We start from the raw sequence: 22,716 nt of genomic DNA, 5'->3' as shown, positions 1-22,716 counted from the left end.
TTGTGGCATTTCTGGTGTATGAAGAAAACAACCCTCCCACACTGAGCATAGTTCATTCCTTATTTTTAGTACATACATAGAAGCAGCATAGTTAGGAAAAATACCCGAAAAACCCCAAACCAACCAAACAAAAAAAAAAATCCACACACAAAACTAAAGACAATACAGAAAATTAAGTATGGCTAGTGACTGTTGCAACACTACAAGAATTTTGTTTTCAATTACCTAAAACCAATTTTTAATAGTGATAAAACCCTAGAATGTATGGATTGCATAGGAGATGCCTCTTGGAAGGTTTTTTGTGTGCTGCTGTCTAGTGCTTTTCAAGCAGCCATCTGTTGACGTGCTTACTCTGTGAACAGCACTTGCTTACGTACTGCAGCCATGTCCCTAGTGGTGGCAGGTGTGCTTCTTGTATTCCCTTGGCTCTTGGGCTTTGCAACTGCAGGTGTGCCATTGGGAGGTGTTTCATACACGTGTGGAAGGCCCAGGAGAGCAGCTGTGGGGTAGTACAGAACCTGGAGTTAACGCCTGTGAGGGAGACTTGTAGGGCAGAGGTTAGCGGCTCTGCTGACTTCTGGAAAGCATGATTTGTATTTGATTTTACTCTTTGTAATTTCAAGCTAATATGAAATTTAAGATGAAGTTCTTATTACGTCTGGAAGTGGCTTCTTATAATTGTGAAATGTTTCTTTGGTGTCTAGTTTGTGCTGGCCAGAGAGCTCCTTCCTGGAATACAGAACCTTGCTATGCAAGGTTGTTTTCTTCATGCACCATGGGTCAGTCCAGCTCCGCTGGAGAAATGAGGTGGTGGTTGTTTTACCAAAATGTTTTACACATGTTCCTGTTGCTGGATTGTCACAGCCTGATGTGGAATCAGTTATCTGTTGGTCACAGGCAGGTGTTGTAGTGAGGCCTTGGGACACAATTCAGTAGTACAGAGTGAAACTGTGCAGAGACTGGAGGTTTCTGATCTAAACTGAGCTCTCTCAGCAGGAAATCATTTCAGGGGAACACAGCCTGGGTAGGTATCATCAATGTGATCTATGTGAAAAAAAGCAAATTAGTTGCAAGTAGACCTGTCTAGATGCACTGATAGAGACAAGGAAGGAGTAAACTCATTATTCTAAGCTCTGATGAGGCTCAGTGAAGTGCTGTGTATAACTGTGTGATACTATGTGTGTAATTCCTGCAGGTGGGGAAACTGAGGCACTGTGAAAAGCAGCACAGCTTGTGAAGTATGACAAGAGCGGTGGTCACACAGTGTCAGGGCAGAACACAGTATTGCTTGTCTGACAGCTCCTCCCTGGAAATGCTTCCACGTGAGGAAGCGCTTAGTGCTCAACAGACCAAAACTTGCTTTTCAGTTACTGTTGAGTGAAAGCAAATTGCTGTGAGAGGTAAGTTGTGGTATGGATAGATGTTGCTTGCTGTGGTTGCTGTGTCTTAGTTACGCAAAGGATGGATGTGGTAGTGATGCAGTGCAATGTCATATTTATTTTTGAGCTTCTGTTTGGCCTCCTGTTGTGCTGCCTAGCTGTGCTGTCTGTATTATCCATTTTGGAGATATTTCAGCAACACCAAGTCACTCTTGAACTTATAGCCATCAAAACTTCAGCAATAGTCTTTCTTTGATACTTTAATACTGTGCTGAACATCCCCAGCTCATACAAGGGTGAATTGAGGTCTGGGTCTCTCACCAGCAAAGGTTTTAAGGACTAGGCTGGAAAGAAAATTCTTTTATCATCCTCCAGAACAGAAATGTGATGGACAAATGGTGTAAAGGGAAGAGTGGTAACAGTGTAGATGATGAAGGGTACAGTTGTGTGAGTGAGCTTCCTCCTGCAGAGGCAACAAACCTGGAGTTCTTAAAGTAATTTAGAAGTTTTTCTGTGGACATTTGGCAGTGTAGTGTTTGACCATCTGTAGGGGAGGACATCCAGAAGGAGCCAACCCTGCATGCTGCTGTCCTTGCAGCTGTGCTAACAGCAAGAATTAGAGGATCATTCTTTTCATTAAAAATAGTGGGAGAAGCCAGCCATGCTGATCACTCATGGTGAGCAGGGGCTAGGTGTCTCCTTCTCCCAAAAGCTACCCCTGAAACATCACGTAGCTAATTACAGTGTTTATAATGCCATTAACCTTTATTCGCATAGTCCATTAGCAGACTAAGCATTAAAAAAACAACCAAAAAACCACACCAAGCCCTGTCACGGTGTCCCACGCAATTACATTTTGCCACCCTCCCCCAGGACTTGAGGCTGATGGCAGAAACCTCACGCTCAGGGATGCTCGGGGTAAAAAGGTATCATGTCAGAAACTTGTTCCTCCAGGGCATCTCTCTCTTGACAGCTGCCCTCCGCATCAGGGAGGACCTCCTTAGTACTGAAGGAAATGTAGCTTTAAAGGTCAGATTATCCATCAGTCTTGTGGGAAGAGCCACTGAGGGAAAACTGACAGCCGCGGTGTTTGCCTGTTTACATGGGTGTGAAGCTGGCCCTGATTCTGTAAATAATGAGGTTATATTTAGAGGTAAAGTGCATTATGTCAGACCAGTTCCAGTGGTAACAAACCATTTAATGAAAAAGCATTAAGCAAGAGAACTTTTAAACTGTAAACATCTTCCTACACTTGGCGCATTAGGGTGCTTAATCACCCCTGTGTGTGGTTTTTGGTGTAATATGTATGGTATCGAATAACTGGCAAGCTGCTTGGCATTTGTATAGCATCAAACAGCAGACTACTTAGTCAGCCTGTGCATCTAAATAATTACATATAAGAAATACTTGTGGAAATTAACCCCTCCATCTTACAGAAATAACCATGGCAATCTGTGTGGAGATAGCAGCTATTACTGCCCACATACCGATTGGTTTTGTTTCCCTATCTAACCGTGAGGTAAACAGAGCAACTGGCACAGAATATGAAGTGTTTTCTTTACTATTTAGTGCTTTTCAGTGGATTCTGCTAACAGTTGCACTGGCTAGTTGCTCCTGCTCAACTATGAAATTGCTCAGGAGGGAACCATTTCAGAACTGTTTGAGAGCAAACCAGAAGCGTAATGCCTGCATACATAAAATGTGTTTGAAAAGGGAAAAGTTAAAGCTCAGTGGGAATTGTTGGTGATCTGCCTCTCTTAAGAGGAAGTTTGCGGTTTCCCTTTATCAATTAATTTTAAGGTGAGCAACTCCTCAAGATGAGGAGAACAAAAAATAAAATGGAAATTCCCGTGTGATTTCATTTTTAGTCTATGAGGAAAAACATATAGGAAGGGGTACTAGACCCCTGGCCTTGTTCTTCACGGTCTGTGGTAGTTGATTGTCCAGACCTATTTCAAGCTCCTTGGCTGTACATTTTCCTCCAGAAGAATGTTTAGTATTCAAGGTCCCGATGGCCAGCCGAAGCGTAGCTGTGCTCCACTGGTACCTGCGTGTCCTGCAGCTCTTCTGACACAGCAACACAGAGCTGATCTGAAATATGACCGAAATCTGACTGTAAGCACAGCCAGTCTGGATGTAAAAGCCATATGTTCACCCAGACAGTGACCTGGTTGTTTCCAGGATGGTTTATGTTCTGTTTTAACCTTAAAATAATTGTGTTCCTGTATCTTTGTATTCCCTGTAGCCACCGGAGGAAGGCTGAGGTGGCACGTGCAGATTCATCCAAACCTGGCCCCTGTTTCCCACACACTGCGTTTATCTGCCCAGCAGTGTAACCCCCCGCTTTTCAGCCAGACCCTTAGCAATTAGGACACAATCTGTCCTACTTAAGGTATAAATAAGCTATTAAAGTTACTTAGGGATTATGTTAGGACACAAGGGGCTCTTTGGAAGGCAGGTTTGAAGAGCAGGCCTTGGGCCTTGCGCCCCAGCGAGATGTTTGAATAAGGGGAAAGTTGTGGCTTCCCAGTCACGGGCACAGAGAGCAGCGGCAGCTGCTGACTGCGGAAATATTCCATGGGCCTTATCCGTTGTTGGAAGTGTGTGTACTGGGCTACCCAGTTTAAGAAGGACAAGGAATTACTGGAGAGATTCCAGTGTTGGGCTATGAAGATGATTAGGGGTCTGGATCACCTTTCTTATGAAGAGAGACACAGAGCTGGGCCCGTTCAGCCTGGAGAAGAGAAGCTGAGAGGGGATCTCATCAATGTTTATAAATATCTCAAGGGTGGGTGTCAAGAGGATGGGACCAGACTCCTTTCAGTGGTGCCCAGTGATAGGATGAGGGGCAATGGGCACAGACTGAAGCACAGGAGGTTCCATCTGAATATGAGGAGAAACTTCTTTACCCTGAGGGTGCCAGAGCCCTGGAACAGGCTGCCCAGAAAGGCTGTGGAGTCTCCTTCTCTGGAGACATCCAAGACCTGCCTGGACACATTCCTGTGCAACCTGATCTGGGTGAACCTGCTTTAGCAGGTGGGTTGGATGAGATGATCTTCAGAGGTCCCTTCTAACCCCAGCCCTTCTGTGATTCTGTGAAGGGTAACCTCCCTGTATGTTTAGATCAGGCACACATGTCCATGCAGGCAATGGCCACCATTAAGTTTACTGGCTTAGAGAAAAGGCTGACAGCACAGCTGGTCTTGGCTCTGTGGGCTCATGTGTCAGGTGTGGTGTTAGAGAGAAATAGAGAAAGGGGGGAAAAAAAAAGTGTCAATATCTGATTAAACGTCACTGTTAATGCTTTGCTGTTTTCTTGTGCAGTTCTCTTCTAGCATGAATACATCCTTCGTATTGTCTACAAATGCAGGGAGGTTGTCTCCATTAGCCTGGTAGGAAAGACTTAGACCTTTTTTTTTAACATACTTCATTCTTGCTAAACGTGAAGCACAAGCCAAGCCTAATCTTATAGGCATTGGTTTTGCACAGTGTGGTGATTTGCAAGACTTGGCTTTGTTCTTGTGGTGAGTGACAGGACTTTGGAGGGTCACAGGTGTCGCTGGGCATGCATGTACATAGATATTCTGTACCTATGTTTTTAATATCTATTCATATATAGATCCATTTTCTCAACTTCCACTGTGTACTGTGGCAGCCACACAATTTAGAAACATGGTTATGGTCTGGAGGGAGAAAGAAAACCCAAAGCAAAACAAACAAGAAAAACAAACAAACAAAATCCTGCAACCTACAACTGAGGGTGCTCTAAGTCTGTTCCTGGCCTTCCCTGATCCTCTCTGTGGACACATCCATCCCAAGCCCCTTGGCTTGGCTGACCCACACGTCCGTGGTCGGCAGCTGCATTTTCATTGTCCTTTGCTCTTGCTTCTGACTTGCTTTGCTTCCTGCTGTGCTTGGGGGCTTGAAGGAGCTTTTGGGAAGGAAGCCATGAGCATGTTTAAAACTGAGTTTGGATGAAAAGCAGGGTGGGTAGTACTAAGGACTTGAGGAGTGCATGATGCAGTCTAGAAATTTTCTGTATTTACACCTTTGCTATTTTAATCGGGAACTAAGTCATTGAAATGAAGTGATTTAACGTGGGCGAAGTGGAGTGGTTGGTGTTATGGAAAAGATGAATGAAGTATGCAGGGAACAGACCGACACATTCAAACCAGGTACCAAATACAAAACATATTCCCAGAGTGTTACTGTGCCTGCCTGGAAACTTTTACAGATACCATGATATTAAGTTTGCGAAGTCATTAGAAGGGAGACTTTCAAATAGTTTCCTGGCAATGCTGAATTACAAGCACTGAAACTGCTGCCACTATATGAAATGCTCTGGCAACTACCTGACTTTGCACGGGCTGAGGCTGGTGCCTGGCACTGCTTTGGGGAAGGGGAAGAAAAGGCTTAAATCTGTGAGGAAAACAGCTGCCTTTTCTCTCAGCTGCTGAAGTAACAGCACATTTTTTTTAATAATTTGAATATTGCATGCTGCACTTTTTTTTAGTCATTAGTTTATAAACTTCTTTCGTGGCTTGAGGCAAACATCATAAATACTTCTTTGAGGCCAAAACCAACCTTTTCTCCATGGCAGTTGTCCGTGGGAGTTTCCCTGGGACCCACACCCAGTGTTTGTGGGAAGGTGTGATATGTGTGTGATAAGGTTTTCTGTGCGATAAGGCAGCTCTTTGGCAAATGCAAATTGCTTTGTGTTTGCTTTGGGATGCCTGGGTGGAGGGCAGGGGCTAGAGGGGCTCTTAGGGATGCGGGTTTGCTGGCTGCAGGGCAGGTGGGGCTTTGAGCACATAGATGTGCAAATCTGTGCAGACTTTGGGCAATGCTTTTACCTGGCTAGAGTAGTAGAAAGGGGGCAGAGAGAAAAGGGAAAGGTTGCTTTCCTTTAAACTATTTATTTCTTCTTTTAAAAATATATATATATATATATTTTAATAGCGGGCAGTGGGTTTATCTCTCCTGAGTCTTGCTTGTGCCTGTGCAGACCTGTCTTGTCCTGACCTGGAGACAGCTCTGGGTGTAGCAACCTGTCACATGCAGTGAATCACAGGATTGGTATGTGCCTTTTGGTGGTTACTGCTTTGGAGTTATGGCTGGGCTGGGCTGGGTCGGGTTAGTTTGGGGGGGTTTTGGTTTTTTCTAAGCTGTGGGAAACAAAGAGCAACGGGATGTTGTATCTTCACTTCTTAGTTTGTATTGTTGCTTTTGTCAACACCTCCTTGGTTCCTGCTGTCCATGTTTAAATTACTCATTAACGCTCAGACTGCTTTAGACAGGGGGGACAATGACCAATCTGGAAAGCTGCATATTTACTAAACCTTTCTCTGGTAAAAACAAAAACAAACCTCAATTTTTGCCTGCTGTCAAATGGAGAGAAGTTTGGTATAGTGGAGGGAGCAGCAGTAAACATAACCATGCTCGGCTGGCAGGAGCAATAGGCTTGTCTTCCTGGAAGGCTGTGCTTCCTTGTAGTGTTTTGTTATCTTGCTGAAGATGCCTATTATGCTGAAAAGCGGGAGCACTTTGCCCTTTCTGTCTCTTTTTGAACTCTGACCACTTGGTCAGGATTGATTATAAACCCAGGTGCTAATTACACTGCTTCTCATTTCACTGAACAAAGCTATGTTGGCACGCTGCTTTGCTGTGGCCGGAGTCTCCAGGGCAAGATCCACAAAGTAAAATGGTGGAGGAGGGCGCGAAGAGCTTACCTATGGAGCTGAGCGAGAAACGAGGCGTGGAGAACAATGGATTTGTTCAAAACGAGGCTTTTGATGACAAGGAGACTGAAACCGGTAGCCAAGAAGAAACGCCAAAAACGTGCAGTGTTGATGTAGACACAGCGACTGCGGAGGAGCTGGCGTTGAAGCCCTACGCGGGCATGCCAAAGGAAGTCTTGCTCAAGTTCTCCAGCCAAGCCCGGTACAGAGTCACCAGGGAGATTCTCTTCTGGCTCATAATTGTTGCTGCCGTTGTGCTGGTGTGTGCTACGATCACGATTATTGCGCTCTCGCCAAAGTGTCTTGATTGGTGGCAGGCCAGTCCTATTTACCAGATCTATCCTCGATCCTTCAAGGACAGCGACATGGATGGGAATGGGGATCTGAAAGGTGAGCACATTTCCATTCTTGCTATGTGCAAAGCTGTGTGGAAGTAGCTTCTGTGTGTATGGAAATGTGTATATACATTTATATATATACTTAAAAAAAATATAGATGGAGAAATCTCCTGGTAGAGAAAGCCACCCTACTGGAGAGAGGAATAAAAGTTGTCTGACTGATCGTTAATGGCAATTTGCATTGTCATTAATAGATCTAGGAGCTTCTTGCTCAAGTTGTTACATCAAAGCCTGGAGTTAAACAGATGTTCAGAGGTGGGGCTCAGAGTGAGCCATTAGAATTAGAGCACAACTGCCATTAGAATGGAATGTCTGAGCTCAACCTGGAGTAAAAGTGGTGCTGAGCACTCTGTCATATTTGGTCACCTGCCTCTCCATAAGGAAAAATTAGGAAAATAAAATGGAGAAAGAGCAGAGAACGATGTGTTACTTTTTGTTCATGGTTTGGGTGGTTTTGGGCTCTTATGAGTGCGCTGAGAAGGGGTACCTGGTACTAAGAGGCAATGCCACTTTCCAGTAGCTTAGCTGAGACTGAGTTCCAGAACAGGAACGTTCAACACCATAATGGACAGGAAACACTTGGTATAATACAACAGCAAGAGAAGAAACTGTTTCTATCATTGTCTGCCAGTAGTAACATGTTGGGAAGGTAGAAGAGGTAAAAACAAAACTAAACCAACCAAACCAAAAACAACCACCAAAAAAAGTAAACAAACAAACAAAACCCCGTAACAACCGACCAAACAACAAACAAAACCCTCACAACAAACCAAAACATCTAAGGTGTCCTAAAACAAAATTAAAAGAAAACCTAAGAGACTTTTCCTAATGGCAAGGAAAACATGGGATCTTTGCATCAAAATTGCAATTCCCTCTAGGTGATCTGAGGTTTAATAGATGTTCTTTGAAATCTGGAAGCAATGCTGTTGCTGCATTTTAAGAAAATATGGGAGTTTGTATTCAGGAGCATGTGTTAAATTTATTAAATGAAATTGTAAATGTTTTTATAGTACAGAATAGAAATTTGCTTTGATTTTTTTTTAAATTCCTGTTTTATCTTCCTTACAAAAATGGCTTTGAATAGTTTCTATGATCTCATGTTATCCGTGAACAAACATCAAGATTGCCCTGCCAGCTGAGGTCAGTGAAAACAGAGGATGGTTATGTGTCAAAGGGACCTGTGTACCATGTTTGACTGAGAGCCCACGGCAAACATATTTCAAGGGAAATATTTTGTATTTTTTAAACAGATGATGCCCTTTTCTTTTAAACAGGTGTCCAAGAAAAACTGGACCACATCACATATTTGAATATAAAAACTATCTGGATCACCTCTTTCTATAAGTCTCCCTTAAAAGACCTTGGATATGGAGCTGAAGACTTCTATGATATTGATCCCATGTTTGGATCAATGAGTGATTTTGAGAATCTGCTTGCAGCCGCACATGATAGAGGTAAGCCACAATTCCCAGCAAAATAACTCTTATTAAAAAGATGTGAACTCACATTATACAGGTGTACCTTGCAGCGCTGGGTTGTGAGCTGAGGTTTCAGTTGGTGCATCTGGCAGTTCCCCCATGGTGGTGCTGAGCAGCAGTAGATGGAGGTGACGGTGAATAGTGTGGGTGAACCCCCCAGCATCGCACTGCGGGTGTAGGGAGCTCCAGCAGCAGTGTCGGGCTCTGTGAGGAACGATCCCCTCGCAGGGTGTTCATGGATGGGGGGGGTCTGACATACTATCCATGCTCTCTGTTACATATGGATATGGGCATCAGTAGTCTGGGGAATCAAGGCTGACATGCAGTTATTTCTGCTTGAATTTTATAACTGATGGCTGCTTTCTGAAGAAAACTATGAGGCTGGGAGGGAATATGGGCTTTCTTCCTACGATTGTGTCCTGAACTGGTGTGTTTATGCCTTAGACCAAATGTTTGCTCAGGTGTTTCACCTTATAGCTGTTAGGCTGGATGGAAAATGGTTTGCCAGTCCTAAAAACATTTGGAATTTCAAAAAGCATCTAAGAAGGATGAGGAAGAATAAGTGTTCACTGGTGCTAGACTGGTGAAGAGCCTTTCCCACCTGGGAGGTGGGAGACAGATGTGGAACTCAGTCAGTGTGAGTGGTTCATAACAGCAGAAGTCTCTTCTGATTTTTCCTTCCTCCTCCTATCCCTCCCCAACAATGGGCAGGGGGAAACAATGCCAGCAAGATGTGTTGCAGCTCCTTGCAGCTTCTCCTTGGACTAACTGCATCAGCAGCCTTATGCTTTTTGTTTGTGCTTGTGCATTCCCATATCAGCAGACAAGGGGGCTGTGCCAGCTCAGAATGTAATGTGCCCACCAGTCCCTCAAGCCTGAAGCCCTTCCAGCAGGAGCCTTTCTCTTTGCCAGACCTCCGGGAAGGAAGAAGCCCAACTGCTTCTGATGCCGCATGAAGAAAAAAAGTGACCTTCGTCATAAAAGGCTGAAATTAATGTGGGTTTTTTGTTGTTTGCTTTGGTTTGTTTGTTTGTTTAATGATTTAAGGCTTAAAGGTGATAATGGATTTAATACCAAACCACACAAGTGACAAACACCAGTGGTTTCAGCTGAGTCGCAATCGGACGGGGAAGTACATGGACTACTACATCTGGCAGGACTGCGGGGAGGCTGCTGGTTCCATCACTCCTCCAAACAACTGGGTGAGCGCGGGCAGGGACCCCTGCAAATCACAGGCACAGTGCAGGTTGCCACTGAGCAAAAGCAGCTGTGACAGAGCTGTCCCACTGTACACGGGGTTGTAAGTGACTGTTGAGTGGTACGGACTGGTGTTATTAAATGAGTTAGTGTAGATTAAGCTTTAAACCAGCTAGAGGGTGGAGGGGTTCCTACTTTCAACAGAACTTTTGAAACGGCTTTTATTTCTTTCCCTCAGTGTTAACTCTTCACTCATTAGACAAACAAACGAACAAAAAGGGATAGTTGTGCACAAATTGTACACAAGTTGTTTAAATGTGCCCCCTTCTGTGTCTGGATACTCAACTCTAGGAACTTCATCTCAGCTTCTCTGAAATCATAGTTGGTGGGGAGGGAAACAAAACAGTGTGTTCTTGGCTGTTGTGGGTGGGTGGTTGGTTTTCCCTTTTTCTTGAAGGTGATCAGGCCAGAAAGTGAGTGACCTATTTCAAATATATTTATTTGAAATTTGAACTGAGAGGTGCATGATTAGCAGCTTGTATACTCTAAAAACTCAAGAATTAATGTTTTGTACCAGCTACAGTGTAATTAAAAACAAAACAAACCCACCACATAAACAACAACAAAAAACCCAACCAACCAACAAACAAACAAAAAACCCACTTTAGAGTCTTAAGAGCTATCTTAGCTTTTGGAATCTCTTGTTTACAGAGATGATAAAGTTAATGTTTTAACATGCTGACTATTGTTGGCACTTCAAAGGGATAATACCAGATTGCAGAAGGCACTGGGTTAAGGAAACTTAGTTTTAATAATCTCTAGGGAAAACAATTCCAAACAAAATTTTCCTACCCATGTTTTCCACCCTATTCTGAATAATTCCCAGTGAAAGTCTACTTGAAAGACAAAAAAACCCATAAAACAATGAAACAGAACACTGAACAAGAAATGCACATAGTGAAGCATGACTAAAGGGAGAACAATTAATGGGAGAAGGAAATGTAAAACCTGAGTACCAAAATATACTAAAAAAAATTAATCAATTGATTGGGCTTTTTTTGCTTTATCTTATGCTTGTAATGCACAAGTATGCACAGGAGTAAATGTTTGTTAAATTAAGAGTTGTGATTATCCCCGCTTTTATGAACAGGTGAGTGTCTTTGGGAATTCCAGCTGGCAGTTTGATGATGTGAGAAAGCAGTGTTACTTTCATCAGTTTGGGAAGGAACAGCCAGACTTAAATTTTCGCAACCTTGCTGTCCAACAAGAAATCTCTGTAAGTATATATCCCGCTGCTGCTGCACCAGCAGCAGAGCAGCTATTTCTACACTTAATTTCTCTTATTATTTGTGCTGCATAATTTCCAATCTAGTTGGAAGGAACTCAAGGACTGCATCTTATGTAAACCGTTGAAACAAAAAGGTGTCTAGACAAACATGTTAAGAAGCAAAATTCAAGCTTTAGCTTGTGATGCTTCCAGTATCAGAACTACTTTGTTCAAGTCTTCTTAATTTAAAAGCAAACAAGCAACAAAACAAAAACAACCAACCAAACAAAATCCAAATAAAATTGCCCTTGAGTGGGAGCACTGGCAGGAGGTGGTGCTGCAATCCTCTGGATTTTAAGAAAGTACAACTATTGCTTTTTTCATTGGCTTAAGTCCACTGCTCACACAGGGGCCTGGGAAGATAGTGATGAGTTTTTTGGAACAGGTTATTGCAGTTTTAAAGAACCTCCCTTTCACTTTCTCTTCCCACAAATGGCTATCTTAAAATTTCTTTGATGCTTCAGGACCATCTACTCTTCAGCCTAACATTATCCACAAACTGTTCATACTTGGTTCTCTATGAACCAAACCTGTCCTTCAGCTGAAATAGCTTTTCCTGCCCTTGTTTATGCTTATCTGTTTTTCAGCTCTGACAACATCCCCCTTCAGCTTCCCATTAAACTAGATTAAATGGGGTGGGCTTGTGCAGCCTTCCCAAGAAGTGAGATGCTGCTGTTCATTCCTCGCAGTGCTTCCAGACTGAAGTTTTTTCTCAAATGTGGATGGTCAGAATAAGATTAATTTAATAGAAAATATGCCTGGGCAGAATATTGTAGAGTGACATAGGTATTGTAATTCTCCCTCTGTGTCCTGAGATTGCTGTTACTTGCCTTGAAGTTGGTGCTAGTAGGCAAATAATCCCTTGCACTGAAGCCTGTGCTGAAACAGAGCTGAATCACCCAAGTGGAGAGAAGTTTTTATCTCTGTTGGTACAAGGAGCTGTTAATTAGCCAGGCAAAGGTGGGGATGACACCTTGTTTTAGCAGAGAGATGTTTGCATTGTCAGGGAAGTGAGGCAATGCTGATCGGAATTTCACGGAATGCCTGGGCTTGTGGATAAGGGGGAGATAGTGAGTTTCGATGTCTACATCCCTGCTGACTTTAACGGCAGAGAGACACATGCACAGCCATCAAGGCCAGAGTGCCTTCACCAGGACAAGGTGGTGCTCTGCTCAAACATCATACCTGTCTGCATCGTGTCCCCAGCAGACAATGCAGAACTCAGTCAAACATGGGGAACTGGCCCTGAACGTGGAGAACCTGACAACTGCTGCTTTTTCTTTTTTTTCTTTCTTTAAGTGATACCCTGTCAGGTAGTACAGCTACCTCAAGTATTTTGATCCTTCAGTGTTTGCTTTAACTTTGTAGCGTTGAATTTTGCCACTTTTCTTTGGCGATAGTCTCCACAGCTGCCCAGTTGGAGTGTGATGTTCTCGCTGTCTCTGGGGCCTCTCTCCTCCCCACTGCGGGTACTGCATGTGCGTGAAGAAACAAAATGCCCCTGGCCATACTTGTTACCTAAAGCATGAAATAAGACTTGCTCTCCAGACTGATTCTTGAAGAACTCCACTAGTGACCTCTCTGTGTCTTGATACTTGTCTTGACTCCACGTCTTTCCAATGTTTTTTTTCCTAGCTTGCACACACTTTTCAATAGTCCTGGCTATTTTTTTTATGGCACCTGATACATTACTCAAGCTCCAGTAGCACATAGATGTTGGATTTCCTATGCAAAGAAATGAAATGAAAGCAAGTAAGCTAGACTCGATAACACCAACCTTTGGTCAAATTCTTACGAACATGAATTGCTCCCACATGTTAAGGAATAATCTTTGTCCGGTATTTTAATTCAAAATCCTGTTTCAGGAGGTGAGGGACTGAGCAGGAAGCAAACTTACCCTTGCAGAGAAGCTCACATCTTTGGTTTAGCCAAAGAGTACATGGGAGAAATGAAACTGAGTAGTGTAAATAAAAGTCGATTGGCCTCAGTGAGTACCAAGTCAGTGCTTTATATTTTCACTGCTGATACCTGGTGTTGCTTTTGTGATGAGTACGTGCAAAAGCATGGATTAAGTTTTGGTGGAATCAGTACTGGACATGCACCAGACACATGCTTTCACAATGGCTCTATGAGAAAGTACAGCTCAATAAGGTGGAGTCTTTATTTACTGGACAAAATTCTGTAAAACTTGAGTGTGGACTGGTTCTACTCCAGCCTATTCAGGCAAGTGTACTTCATGCTTTTTTTTTGTTTGTTTTTAAATAGGCACTTCAATAGCTGTCTTTAAAAGTTTTGTTCTCAGAGAAAGAGAAGTATCTGGTCTAAAAGAACAGTTGCAGAAACTACTCAAGAGGGACTGAACTTTAGAGCTGTTTGTTAAAAATAGAGCAATTAAAACTACAGTAATATAATAGCTACTGAAGTAGGATATAATGTTACTAATAGTGAACTAAACTCTGAATTTGATAGTGAAATTACAAATCGATAGAAGCTAACTTGGATAATAACTTTTCATGTTCTTGCAAATAAGACTGAAAATAAAACTAAAAAAATTCACATCAGTCAAATACATGAGAAAAACCATTTTCAGAGCTCTATTGTGTAAAAAGAAAATTGGTGCCACAAGGTCTGTGCAGAACAACATTCTTGCATATTTGAATCAATGTGTTCTAATTGTGTGCAGCCGTGACGGGTGTTCACCAACAACAGTGCTTAGCGTGAGCCCAGTCGTTTTGATGGATGAGATTTAAAACGGCTTTTAGTGAGGCAAGCCCTGGCTTTGGTCACATCAATTATGGGAGAAGTTACAAAGCAGTTTTTTTCTTATTTATACTGGAAGAAATAATAAGACATGCTTTATTTAGATGTTGGTTAGACCTTGGATCAACGTGATTCAGTTTAACTTCTAGTAAAATCTGAAGTACAAATCAAAAAAGAAATTGTTACATATTAATATCTACTTACAGGTTTAGTTTTCTTCCTAAGTATGCACTGCTTTGAACAGGATGAGCTCACTTGGAATCCTCAACTTTTACCTTTGTCTAGGATATTATGAAATTTTGGCTCAACAAAGGAGTTGATGGATTTAGTTTCAGCGCTGTTAAATTTCTTTTAGAAGCAACGCATCTACGGGATGAGCCGCAGGTGAACAAGTCCCAGAATTCGGTAAGGTCTATGTCTCTGTCTTTGCTTTCTTTCCTGGATTTCCCACTGGGGCAAGAGAGTGTATGTTTCTACTTTTTTGGGTCTTAATTGTGGCTTTAGGAGGACTGAGTTAGTCATGTCCTTTGGAAGGGAGGTGGCTTCTGTGCTCTCTGCAGAAGAACAACATCGAAGAAGCCCCTGGGCTGAGTGTGTAGGTCAGTGTGAGACACCTGCAAGCCGGAGCTTTGTGGGTGGGAGGAGAATGATCCACAGACCCTTTATATTTCTGTTCTGACACAGTTGCTTTGAATCTTTGGTTTAAAATAATTTGATTTTCTGTTTATATTCTAAAAAGACCAGTCTTGTGATTTCAAGAGTGGATTGGTTATCTTTGGGGAGCCCACTACAGGGGGATTGCTTGCTTGGGATTCCCTGGTGGTCACTAGCATGTATTTTTTCTGCACTGCTGGTACAAATTGGAGTAAAACTAAACCCCCCTATACAGGCAAGCACGCCACAGTGAGAGGTGGCTGGACACATACAGAAGCACATGCCCTATGGTTTATGCTGTTTTCTTTTGCTGAGACACTGAACTTGGGGACATTATCAGGTAGTGCAAGTGCTAACACATTGATCAACCAAAGAGCTGGGGATCGCATGAAGCAAGTATTGTTGCCTTAGTAAGTTATGACAGAAACACTGACTGTCTTTCCAGCCTGGTGTGGCCCCAGCACTTGCTGTGCTTACTGCTCCAGATGGGCTCGGTTGGGTGGTCTTGCGGGTGGACTCTCCCTCTTGCAAGACAGGATCCAAAATAACCATTCCTCTGCTGTCCTGTCTCCAGAGTTCCCCAAGTACAGCTCAGATCTGTGCTGTTAGTGTTGGTATGCTAAACTCATTTCAGTTAACATTTATCTGGCCTGGTGCATTGTCTCAGGAAAGGATGGGCAGAATTTGGAGAGTTCCACAATCTAAAGTGTTGGTGAGCTAATGGGAAATGTTGCATTCTTCTTCAAGGACACTATCACAGCCTATTCCCAGCTCTACCATGACTACACAACCACGCAAGTTGGTATGCATGATATCATCCGTAGCTTCCGTCAAACTATGGATCAGTTCAGCAGGGAACCTGGACGATACAGGTAATCATTATTACAGCTAGTGAATTTTCTGTAATATTTGTCACCCTCTTGCTAGCAATAAAATGGTTTGGTTTTGTTTTTTTGTGTGTTGGTGTTGCGGTTTTTTAATTTTTTTTTTGTATTTTTTTCTTTTTTGTTATTATTTGTTGATTTGTTTTAATGGCATGTTATGTTACTAAAAATATTTTATTCTTCAAATGCAAATAGTGGTTCACAGGCTGTTTTGCCTCTTCCCCAGTGTGTGAGGGAAAGGGAATGAATTTGCCCTGGTAGTTCTGCTATATCGATGGACTGTACAAAAGTAAGCAGAATGAGTGACCTTTTGGACCATAGAGGCACTGTAATTAATCAGCCCTGTGGCTGATTTTTTGTATAATATTAATAGTACAGTTCATGTCAGACACATGGTCAGAGATTGTTAAAATCACAGAATGGTTGAGTTTGGAAGGGACCTCTGGAGGTTGTTACCTGGCCCAACTTGCCTGCTCATGAGGGTCACCTAGAGCTGGTTCCTCAGGATTGTGTTGATGGCTTTGGAACATCTCCAAGGATGGAGACTCCACAACCTCCCTTGGGCAACCTGTGCCAGTGTGAAAAAGTGTTTCCTAATGTTTAGAGGGAATCTCCTGTGTTTCATTTTGAGCTCATTGACTCTGCTCCTGGCACTGGGCACCACTGAAAAGAACTTGGCTCAGTCATCTTTGCACCCTCTCTTCAGATATTTGTACATATTGATGAGGTTCCCTCCCTGAGACTTCTCCAGTCCCAGCTCTCTCAGCTTCTCCTCATAGGAGAGATGCTCCAGTTCCTTAATGGCCTTAGTGGCTTTTGGCTGGACTCTCTCCAAGAAAGTCCATGTCTCTCTCCTACTGAGGAGCTCAGAACTGGACACCACACTCCAGGTGTGGCCTCACCAGTGCAGAGTCAAGAAGGATCACCTCCCTTGACCTGCAGACAACACTCCTCCTCATGTAGCCCAGGACACTTTTAGCCACCTTTGCTGCAAGGGCACATTACTGGCTCGGGTTCAACCTGGGGGACCGCCGAGTCCTTTTCTGTGAAGGGAAATTGCTGGAATGGAGACTGTGGATGTGGATTCAGAAAAAAAGGAGTTCAGTCAGATACTTACAGCCTTTTGTTGACTCTTTTAGATTTTTTTGCCCAGAAATTTCCACGAAATATTTCTCCTTGTCTACTTGTCTGTTTTACAAAAACATTGTTTCTCTGTATTAATCTTTTTTTTGATGGGGAGAAGCAAACAGAGTTCTTGATGTGTTATTTTCTGAGTATGTCCAACACCATTCCTAGCTTCCTTCCACTCTGTGCAAACCAAGAATGAGTCAAGAAAGGTACTTGTGTACATCTTTGTAGGTTTATGGGTTCTGATGGTGATGAGAACGAAGACATCGAAGCAACAATGATGTATTATGGAACAAGTTTTATCCAAGAAGCAGATTTTCCCTTCAATTTCAACCTAATTAACATGAAAAATCTATCAGGCAACAGTGTTTTTGAAGCTGTCGACTCGTGGATGAAAAACATGCCTACAGGAAAATGGCCGAACTGGGCGGTAAGAGTTCTAGACCAACTCTAATAAGAAGGGCTTGTTTCTGTAGGTGATAGAAACCTATAGGTGACAGTTCCTCTTACGGAGATAGAAACCTCTTCTGCACACACACACTGATTTCAGTGGAACCAGCAGCAGCCTGAGCCCACGTCTGAGCTGTAGTAGATACCCAGATAGAACTCTCAGCTGCGGTAGCCACTGGCATTGGCCAACCAGCCAGCTGTCCTGCCCTTTGATAAGTTACACTCCCCGTGCAAGGGTGACAGAAAGGAATTTATGATCATGCCTCTCTCTTGGTGTCTCCAGTGCAGTGTGTGGCATTGGCTTCAGCCACCTATGAGGATGGGACTGGGACAGTTATCATTGGCCATTAACTGACTCAGTGCAATGTGTTCTGGAAACCTCCCAGGGCCAGAGAAGAACAGAGCAGGCAGCTGAGGGCAGTTACCTTGGAACCTTGCTGGTCTTTGCTAGGAAGCACGTTTACGTGGTGCCTCTTGCACATACTTCACACAGCAGAGAAAATGCCAGAAATCTGAGGGACCTGTAATCGTGGGGAGATGTTCTTTGTCATCTCTTCTCACTTCTGCCTCGTGTGCTGCTGGCAGGGCTGCTGTGTGCTAAATGATCTGGGTCAGAAGTTTGTACTGGCACCAAGATACAAAAGTATAATTGCCTTTCCAGGCCTGGAGGGGGAAGGAAAAAAAGGAAAATAAAAATAACAAACAAACAAAACAAAACAAACCCCAAACCTACTACTTTGTTAAATTAGTTAATCAGTTTCACATATGCATGGAATTTTATAATTTGTGTTTAACAGAATTATGTTTTCTTCAGGTTGGAAGCCCTAATGCTGCTCGGATTTCGTCTCGGATTGGGAAGGAGTACATCAATGTTATAAACATGCTGCTTTTAACCCTCCCTGGTACTCCTGTGACTTACTATGGTGAAGAAATAGGCATGGAGAACATTGCGTCAGAAAATGTAAGTGAAGAGCACGTAAACTCTGATCCTGTTCTTGTTCAGTTCCGAGTAACAGAACTTTGAAAAATACAAGAACTTTTGTTAGTTAACCAAACCCAGTCTTTCTCACTGCTCAGATGGCTTTCAGTGTTCCCCAGAGCAAAACCATTGGACAGCATGTGGAAATGGCAAGGCCAGAGACCAGAACCAAGGTCCTTGACACATGTCTGAACTGCTAGGCTGTGATTTTGGTCCCTGGTTTCTGTCCTCTGCCAGATTGGTCTGGTGTGGTTTGCAGCAGTGTCGCTGTGCTTCGCTTCGGCAGAAGGGGCAGCAAGTGCCAACACCGGGCCTGGGCTGGTGGTTAGGAGAGCATGCTGCCATCATCCAAGGCAAGAGGAACCGAGTTGCCATCTCCTTCCTGCACAAGTACTCTAATTGCTATGTCAGAGTCCATTATTTCCTGGCTACCATGTAAAGGAAATCAGAGTTTGTGCTTAGCATTGCCTGGTGGCCAGCAAAAGTAGCTTTTGCTTGTCATGCAGGGTTTTTGACTTGTCTTTTAGATCCTTTTCCATTAAGGATTTAGGCACTTGAGGCTGGGAACTGAGTGCCCAGCTCACTTGGTCATACCTACAAGTAACACGTGACAGGAAGTTTGTGGTTTTTTAGACTACAGAAATTTCCAGAAGTTTATTCAAGGTCAAGGGATTAAAACAAAGCATCTGTTCCTTTCATGCTGTGCTGACCTACGTCACTTAAAAGTTTTCACATTCAGCCCCTGTAATGCCTTGTCTTTTCTATGATCATACCTGACTTCCGTTGTGTCTCATTGTCCAAGATGTATGGGCATGACTGGAAAAGGTCATGGTCAGAAGGGAACAGCTCAGCTCTGCCTCTTACAACCGGTTTTGAGTACTGTGGTCCTATGGCGGATGCTGTTTTCACTGTGGAAAGCCTCTTAGGGAGAGGAGACAGGCTCTGATACTGCTACCAGCGGGGCTGGCTATCTTTGTCCCAAAGGAAGAGAGATACTTGAAGATGCACAGGGTCATCGCCAGGTTTGTCTGATTCGGATGTGAGGAAATGATTCTCTGATTTAAAAGGAAATCTCATTTCCTCTGAGAAACACCAAGGTCAAAATACCTCCTGCATTTTCTTCCTGCTGCTGATTACCGCTGACAGAATGATACTCCTCAGAGAAGTGGCTTGCCCTTGGCTCCTCGGGGTTCACTCTTTTTAGTGGCCACCCTGTGGCTCGTGGCTTTGTAACCATGCAAAACCACTCTTCTTTCAGTCTGGAGAGGAAGAATCCTTGATTAATGGGTGTCTTGGAGAGATGGAGAGTATTTGCTGGAGGTACAGTTTATAGCCCCAGTATTTGAAACACTTCAGGAGAAGCTGAAACAAGTAAAGATGAAAGGGAGTGTTACCAGTGTTGAAAACTTAGGATTTTTTTTCTTTTCCCCTGCTTTTCAGAACATGCTAAAAGGAGAAACCCGTTATTTATAATGTCACAAAGCAAAGTGACAACTTCTTTTGTTGAGCTGCTGTTCTGACAGATTGTATTGAAAAGTGCCCTTTATATGAAAAACAGTTTTCATGGAAAACAAACACTCAAAGTATGTGCAAAATATTTTATGCCCTCTTATGTCATTAAATTCAAGTGTCAGATCTTTTGGCAAGCTCTTCAATAACAATGAGGAAGCTTTTTTAGAATTCAGAAAAATTCTGAAATGAGAACTTCAGGCTTTTTACGTTGACACTTTATTTAATCAGCTAAAAGCTGGTTTTCAATAAAGTTTTTGCACTTGGAAATAATTTATCTTTCTAACACAAACAATCCTGTCCAAACTGTAGCCCTTGCAAATGCAAGCTTGAAGAGTCCTAAGGTGAAAAGCAGGATGGTTACAAAAGAACAGACACTGAATAGCGTTTACTAGTTGTTTACTCTCATTTTAACAGCATCTTTTTTTTAAGACTAATTGTTACCTCATACATTCACTCACTGCATGTCTAGATATTTATAAGAACATCTTGGCTGTCATTGGTAAACTTTTATCCAGCCATCTGCTTCAAGGGGAGACAACTGTCCTAGAGCCATTTGAGAATGCTGTACTCACGAGACCATCCATTCTCCTCCCGTTCAGGAACTGTCTTGATTCTTATTTCCTCTTTCAATGTGGAGCGAGATTACGTCCTCCTTATTAAACTTCAACTTAAACTGAAGAAAGCAATACTGACACGTTCATTTGCAAGATGTGAGAACATGCTGTTCAAGGGGTAACTTTTTAATATACTAATAAAACAGGTAACTTGTTGGTGATGGCTCTGACACCACTTTATTTTTCTAGGTGACCTTTCCAGAGAAATCCCCCATGCAGTGGGATGGCAAAGTTAACGCTGGTTTTACTGAAGGCAACAGTAGCTGGTTACCTGTTAACTCTGACTATCAAAGTGTAAATGTTGAAGTAGGTATCTATATGTGGGACTAACTCTACTGGTTTAAGAATATTTTAATGTGTCTATTTTGCTCTGACTTCTTTTACTTAGTGGGAATTGGCAGTGTAGCTATTAATAAAAAACTCAAGGGAGGAAAATAAAAAGGCATTGAATCTTAACAAATTTTATTAGAAAAGGAAATCCTTGCAAGAGCAAGGAGTCCACTGTATTCACTCAAGCAGGGAAACTGCAATTATAATGTAGATGTGGCACTTTAGCTCTTTAAAATTATTAAAAGGATGTCAATACTAAATTGAAATCTGGTCTTTCACTTCTATTATTATAATATAGAAAGCACTGGCCTTGTAACAAGAACCTAACAGAGACCATCTCTAACATAAGTAAATCTACAATGCTGACCAGAATTGAAGAAAAAAAAATAATTGAAGACAGGAAAAATAAAACACAAAACAAACCCTGTGACTTCAGTAGATTAGACCCAATGAAAAAAGTTCCGTATCAAGCTTTGAATGGCTGTGGCTTCCTCCTGGATAAATGGTACTGTAAGGATGCTGTGGGAGGACGAAATAGTGTCAGCACTGGGGAAATTCTGTCCTTCCTAATACCTCTGTCTCTGCCACTCCACAAGTGCCAAGGAAGCACATGAGAAAAAGCAGTTTTTCAGTACAATTTGCAAACAAATTTGAACAGAGGTAATTGTCAAAACAGAATTCTGTCAGGTGTGTTCTCAGCAGACTGCGTGGGTATGAGAGGCAAGTGCGATTTCCTACATTCAGTGCAAAGCAATGACCCTGTTAATGGTAACTCTTGCAGATCCAGATGGCCTGGTCCAACTCGACCCTGAATTTGTACAGAGAGCTGACTTCACTTCGCAACAATGAGCTGCCCATCTATCGGGGGTGGATGTGCTACATCTGGAACGACAATGACATCTTTGTGTATGTGAGGGAACTGGACGGCTTAGACAGAGTCTTTATGATGGTTCTCAATTTTGGGCAGGAATCGACAATAGACCTGCAAGCTATAGTTCCTAGCCTTCCATCTGAAGCTGTTATAAGACTAAGTACTAATTTTAGCAATGCTGGTAAAGCTGTCAATACCAAACTAATTAAAACTGAAGTGGGAGAAGGCCTGGTCCTTGAATATAAAACAACGAAGCCTGTTCATACCATGCAAGCTTTTCAAGGAAAGTGTTTTGTGTCAGAAAAAGCTTGTTATTCCAGTGCCTTCAATTTACTCTACATGAAATGCTAAGTGCAGGAGTAGAATAACTAGGCTTTCATGTTAATTCAGAAAATGTTTGGTTTAGGGAAATGCTAAAAATCTTTAGTTTTCTTTGGCTTTTAAAACTATACAAAATAAACATCCTGAAAAATAGATACCTAACTGTCTTGCATCTGTATTAGTGCTGGAAAGTATGGTGTAAACCCTCTCTTAGGGTCTGTGGAGAAGAAAATTAAACCTGTTCTAAAAACCTGTCCTGTTTTACATGTGTGTATTTTTGTGAGGAAACAAAACAGTTGCTTTCCCTTACAGTTGCTAGTCATTAAGAGCTGCTGTGGGATCCAAAGCCTGTGGCAGTTCATAGTAACTCTTAGAAGCCTGTAGATTGGTAAAGTTTATTCTAAAGGGTTGGCCCTATATTTGTTAAAACAGGTAAAAGCAAACAAGACTAATATATAAAGTTGTGATGGCTTATCTCTGGTCTCAACTTTAATAGCTCTGATTATCCTCAAAGTCTGTAAGAAAGAGAACAAAATACAGCTAGTATGTCAAATTCTGCACTCAGGACTGTATTTCCAATTGATTCTCCCTCCCCCCACTGAGTTAGAACACATTTGCATTCTCTCATTTCTTTTTCTACCCTAGGTTGAGGTGAGGTGTGCATGTGTTAGTTCAGAGTAAGCAACTGGAACAATT

The 22,716-nt window shown here is 42.5% G+C and overlaps 1 protein-coding gene across 1 annotated transcript; it reads left to right on the top strand.

Annotated features, from left to right (window-relative positions):
• Window positions 1-7,080: 7,080 nt before the first annotated feature.
• SLC3A1 (solute carrier family 3 member 1) lies at window positions 7,081-22,050 on the top strand (the record flags this gene model as incomplete). The annotated part of the gene is made up of 10 exons (XM_080342216.1): window positions 7,081-7,507; window positions 8,790-8,969; window positions 10,041-10,195; window positions 11,341-11,466; window positions 14,563-14,682; window positions 15,679-15,803; window positions 17,175-17,373; window positions 18,208-18,354; window positions 20,688-20,804; window positions 21,610-22,050. 10 exons carry the CDS (start codon window positions 7,081-7,083, stop codon window positions 22,048-22,050), a joined length of 2,037 nt encoding a protein of 678 aa, XP_080198342.1.
• Between the last annotated feature and the right edge of the window lie 666 nt (window positions 22,051-22,716).

The sequence above is a fragment of the Nesoenas mayeri genome, assembly GCF_963082525.1.
Source record: "Nesoenas mayeri genome assembly, chromosome: 3".
NCBI lineage: Eukaryota > Metazoa > Chordata > Aves > Columbiformes > Columbidae > Nesoenas > Nesoenas mayeri.
This window is presented reverse-complemented; position numbering and strand designations above follow the sequence as displayed.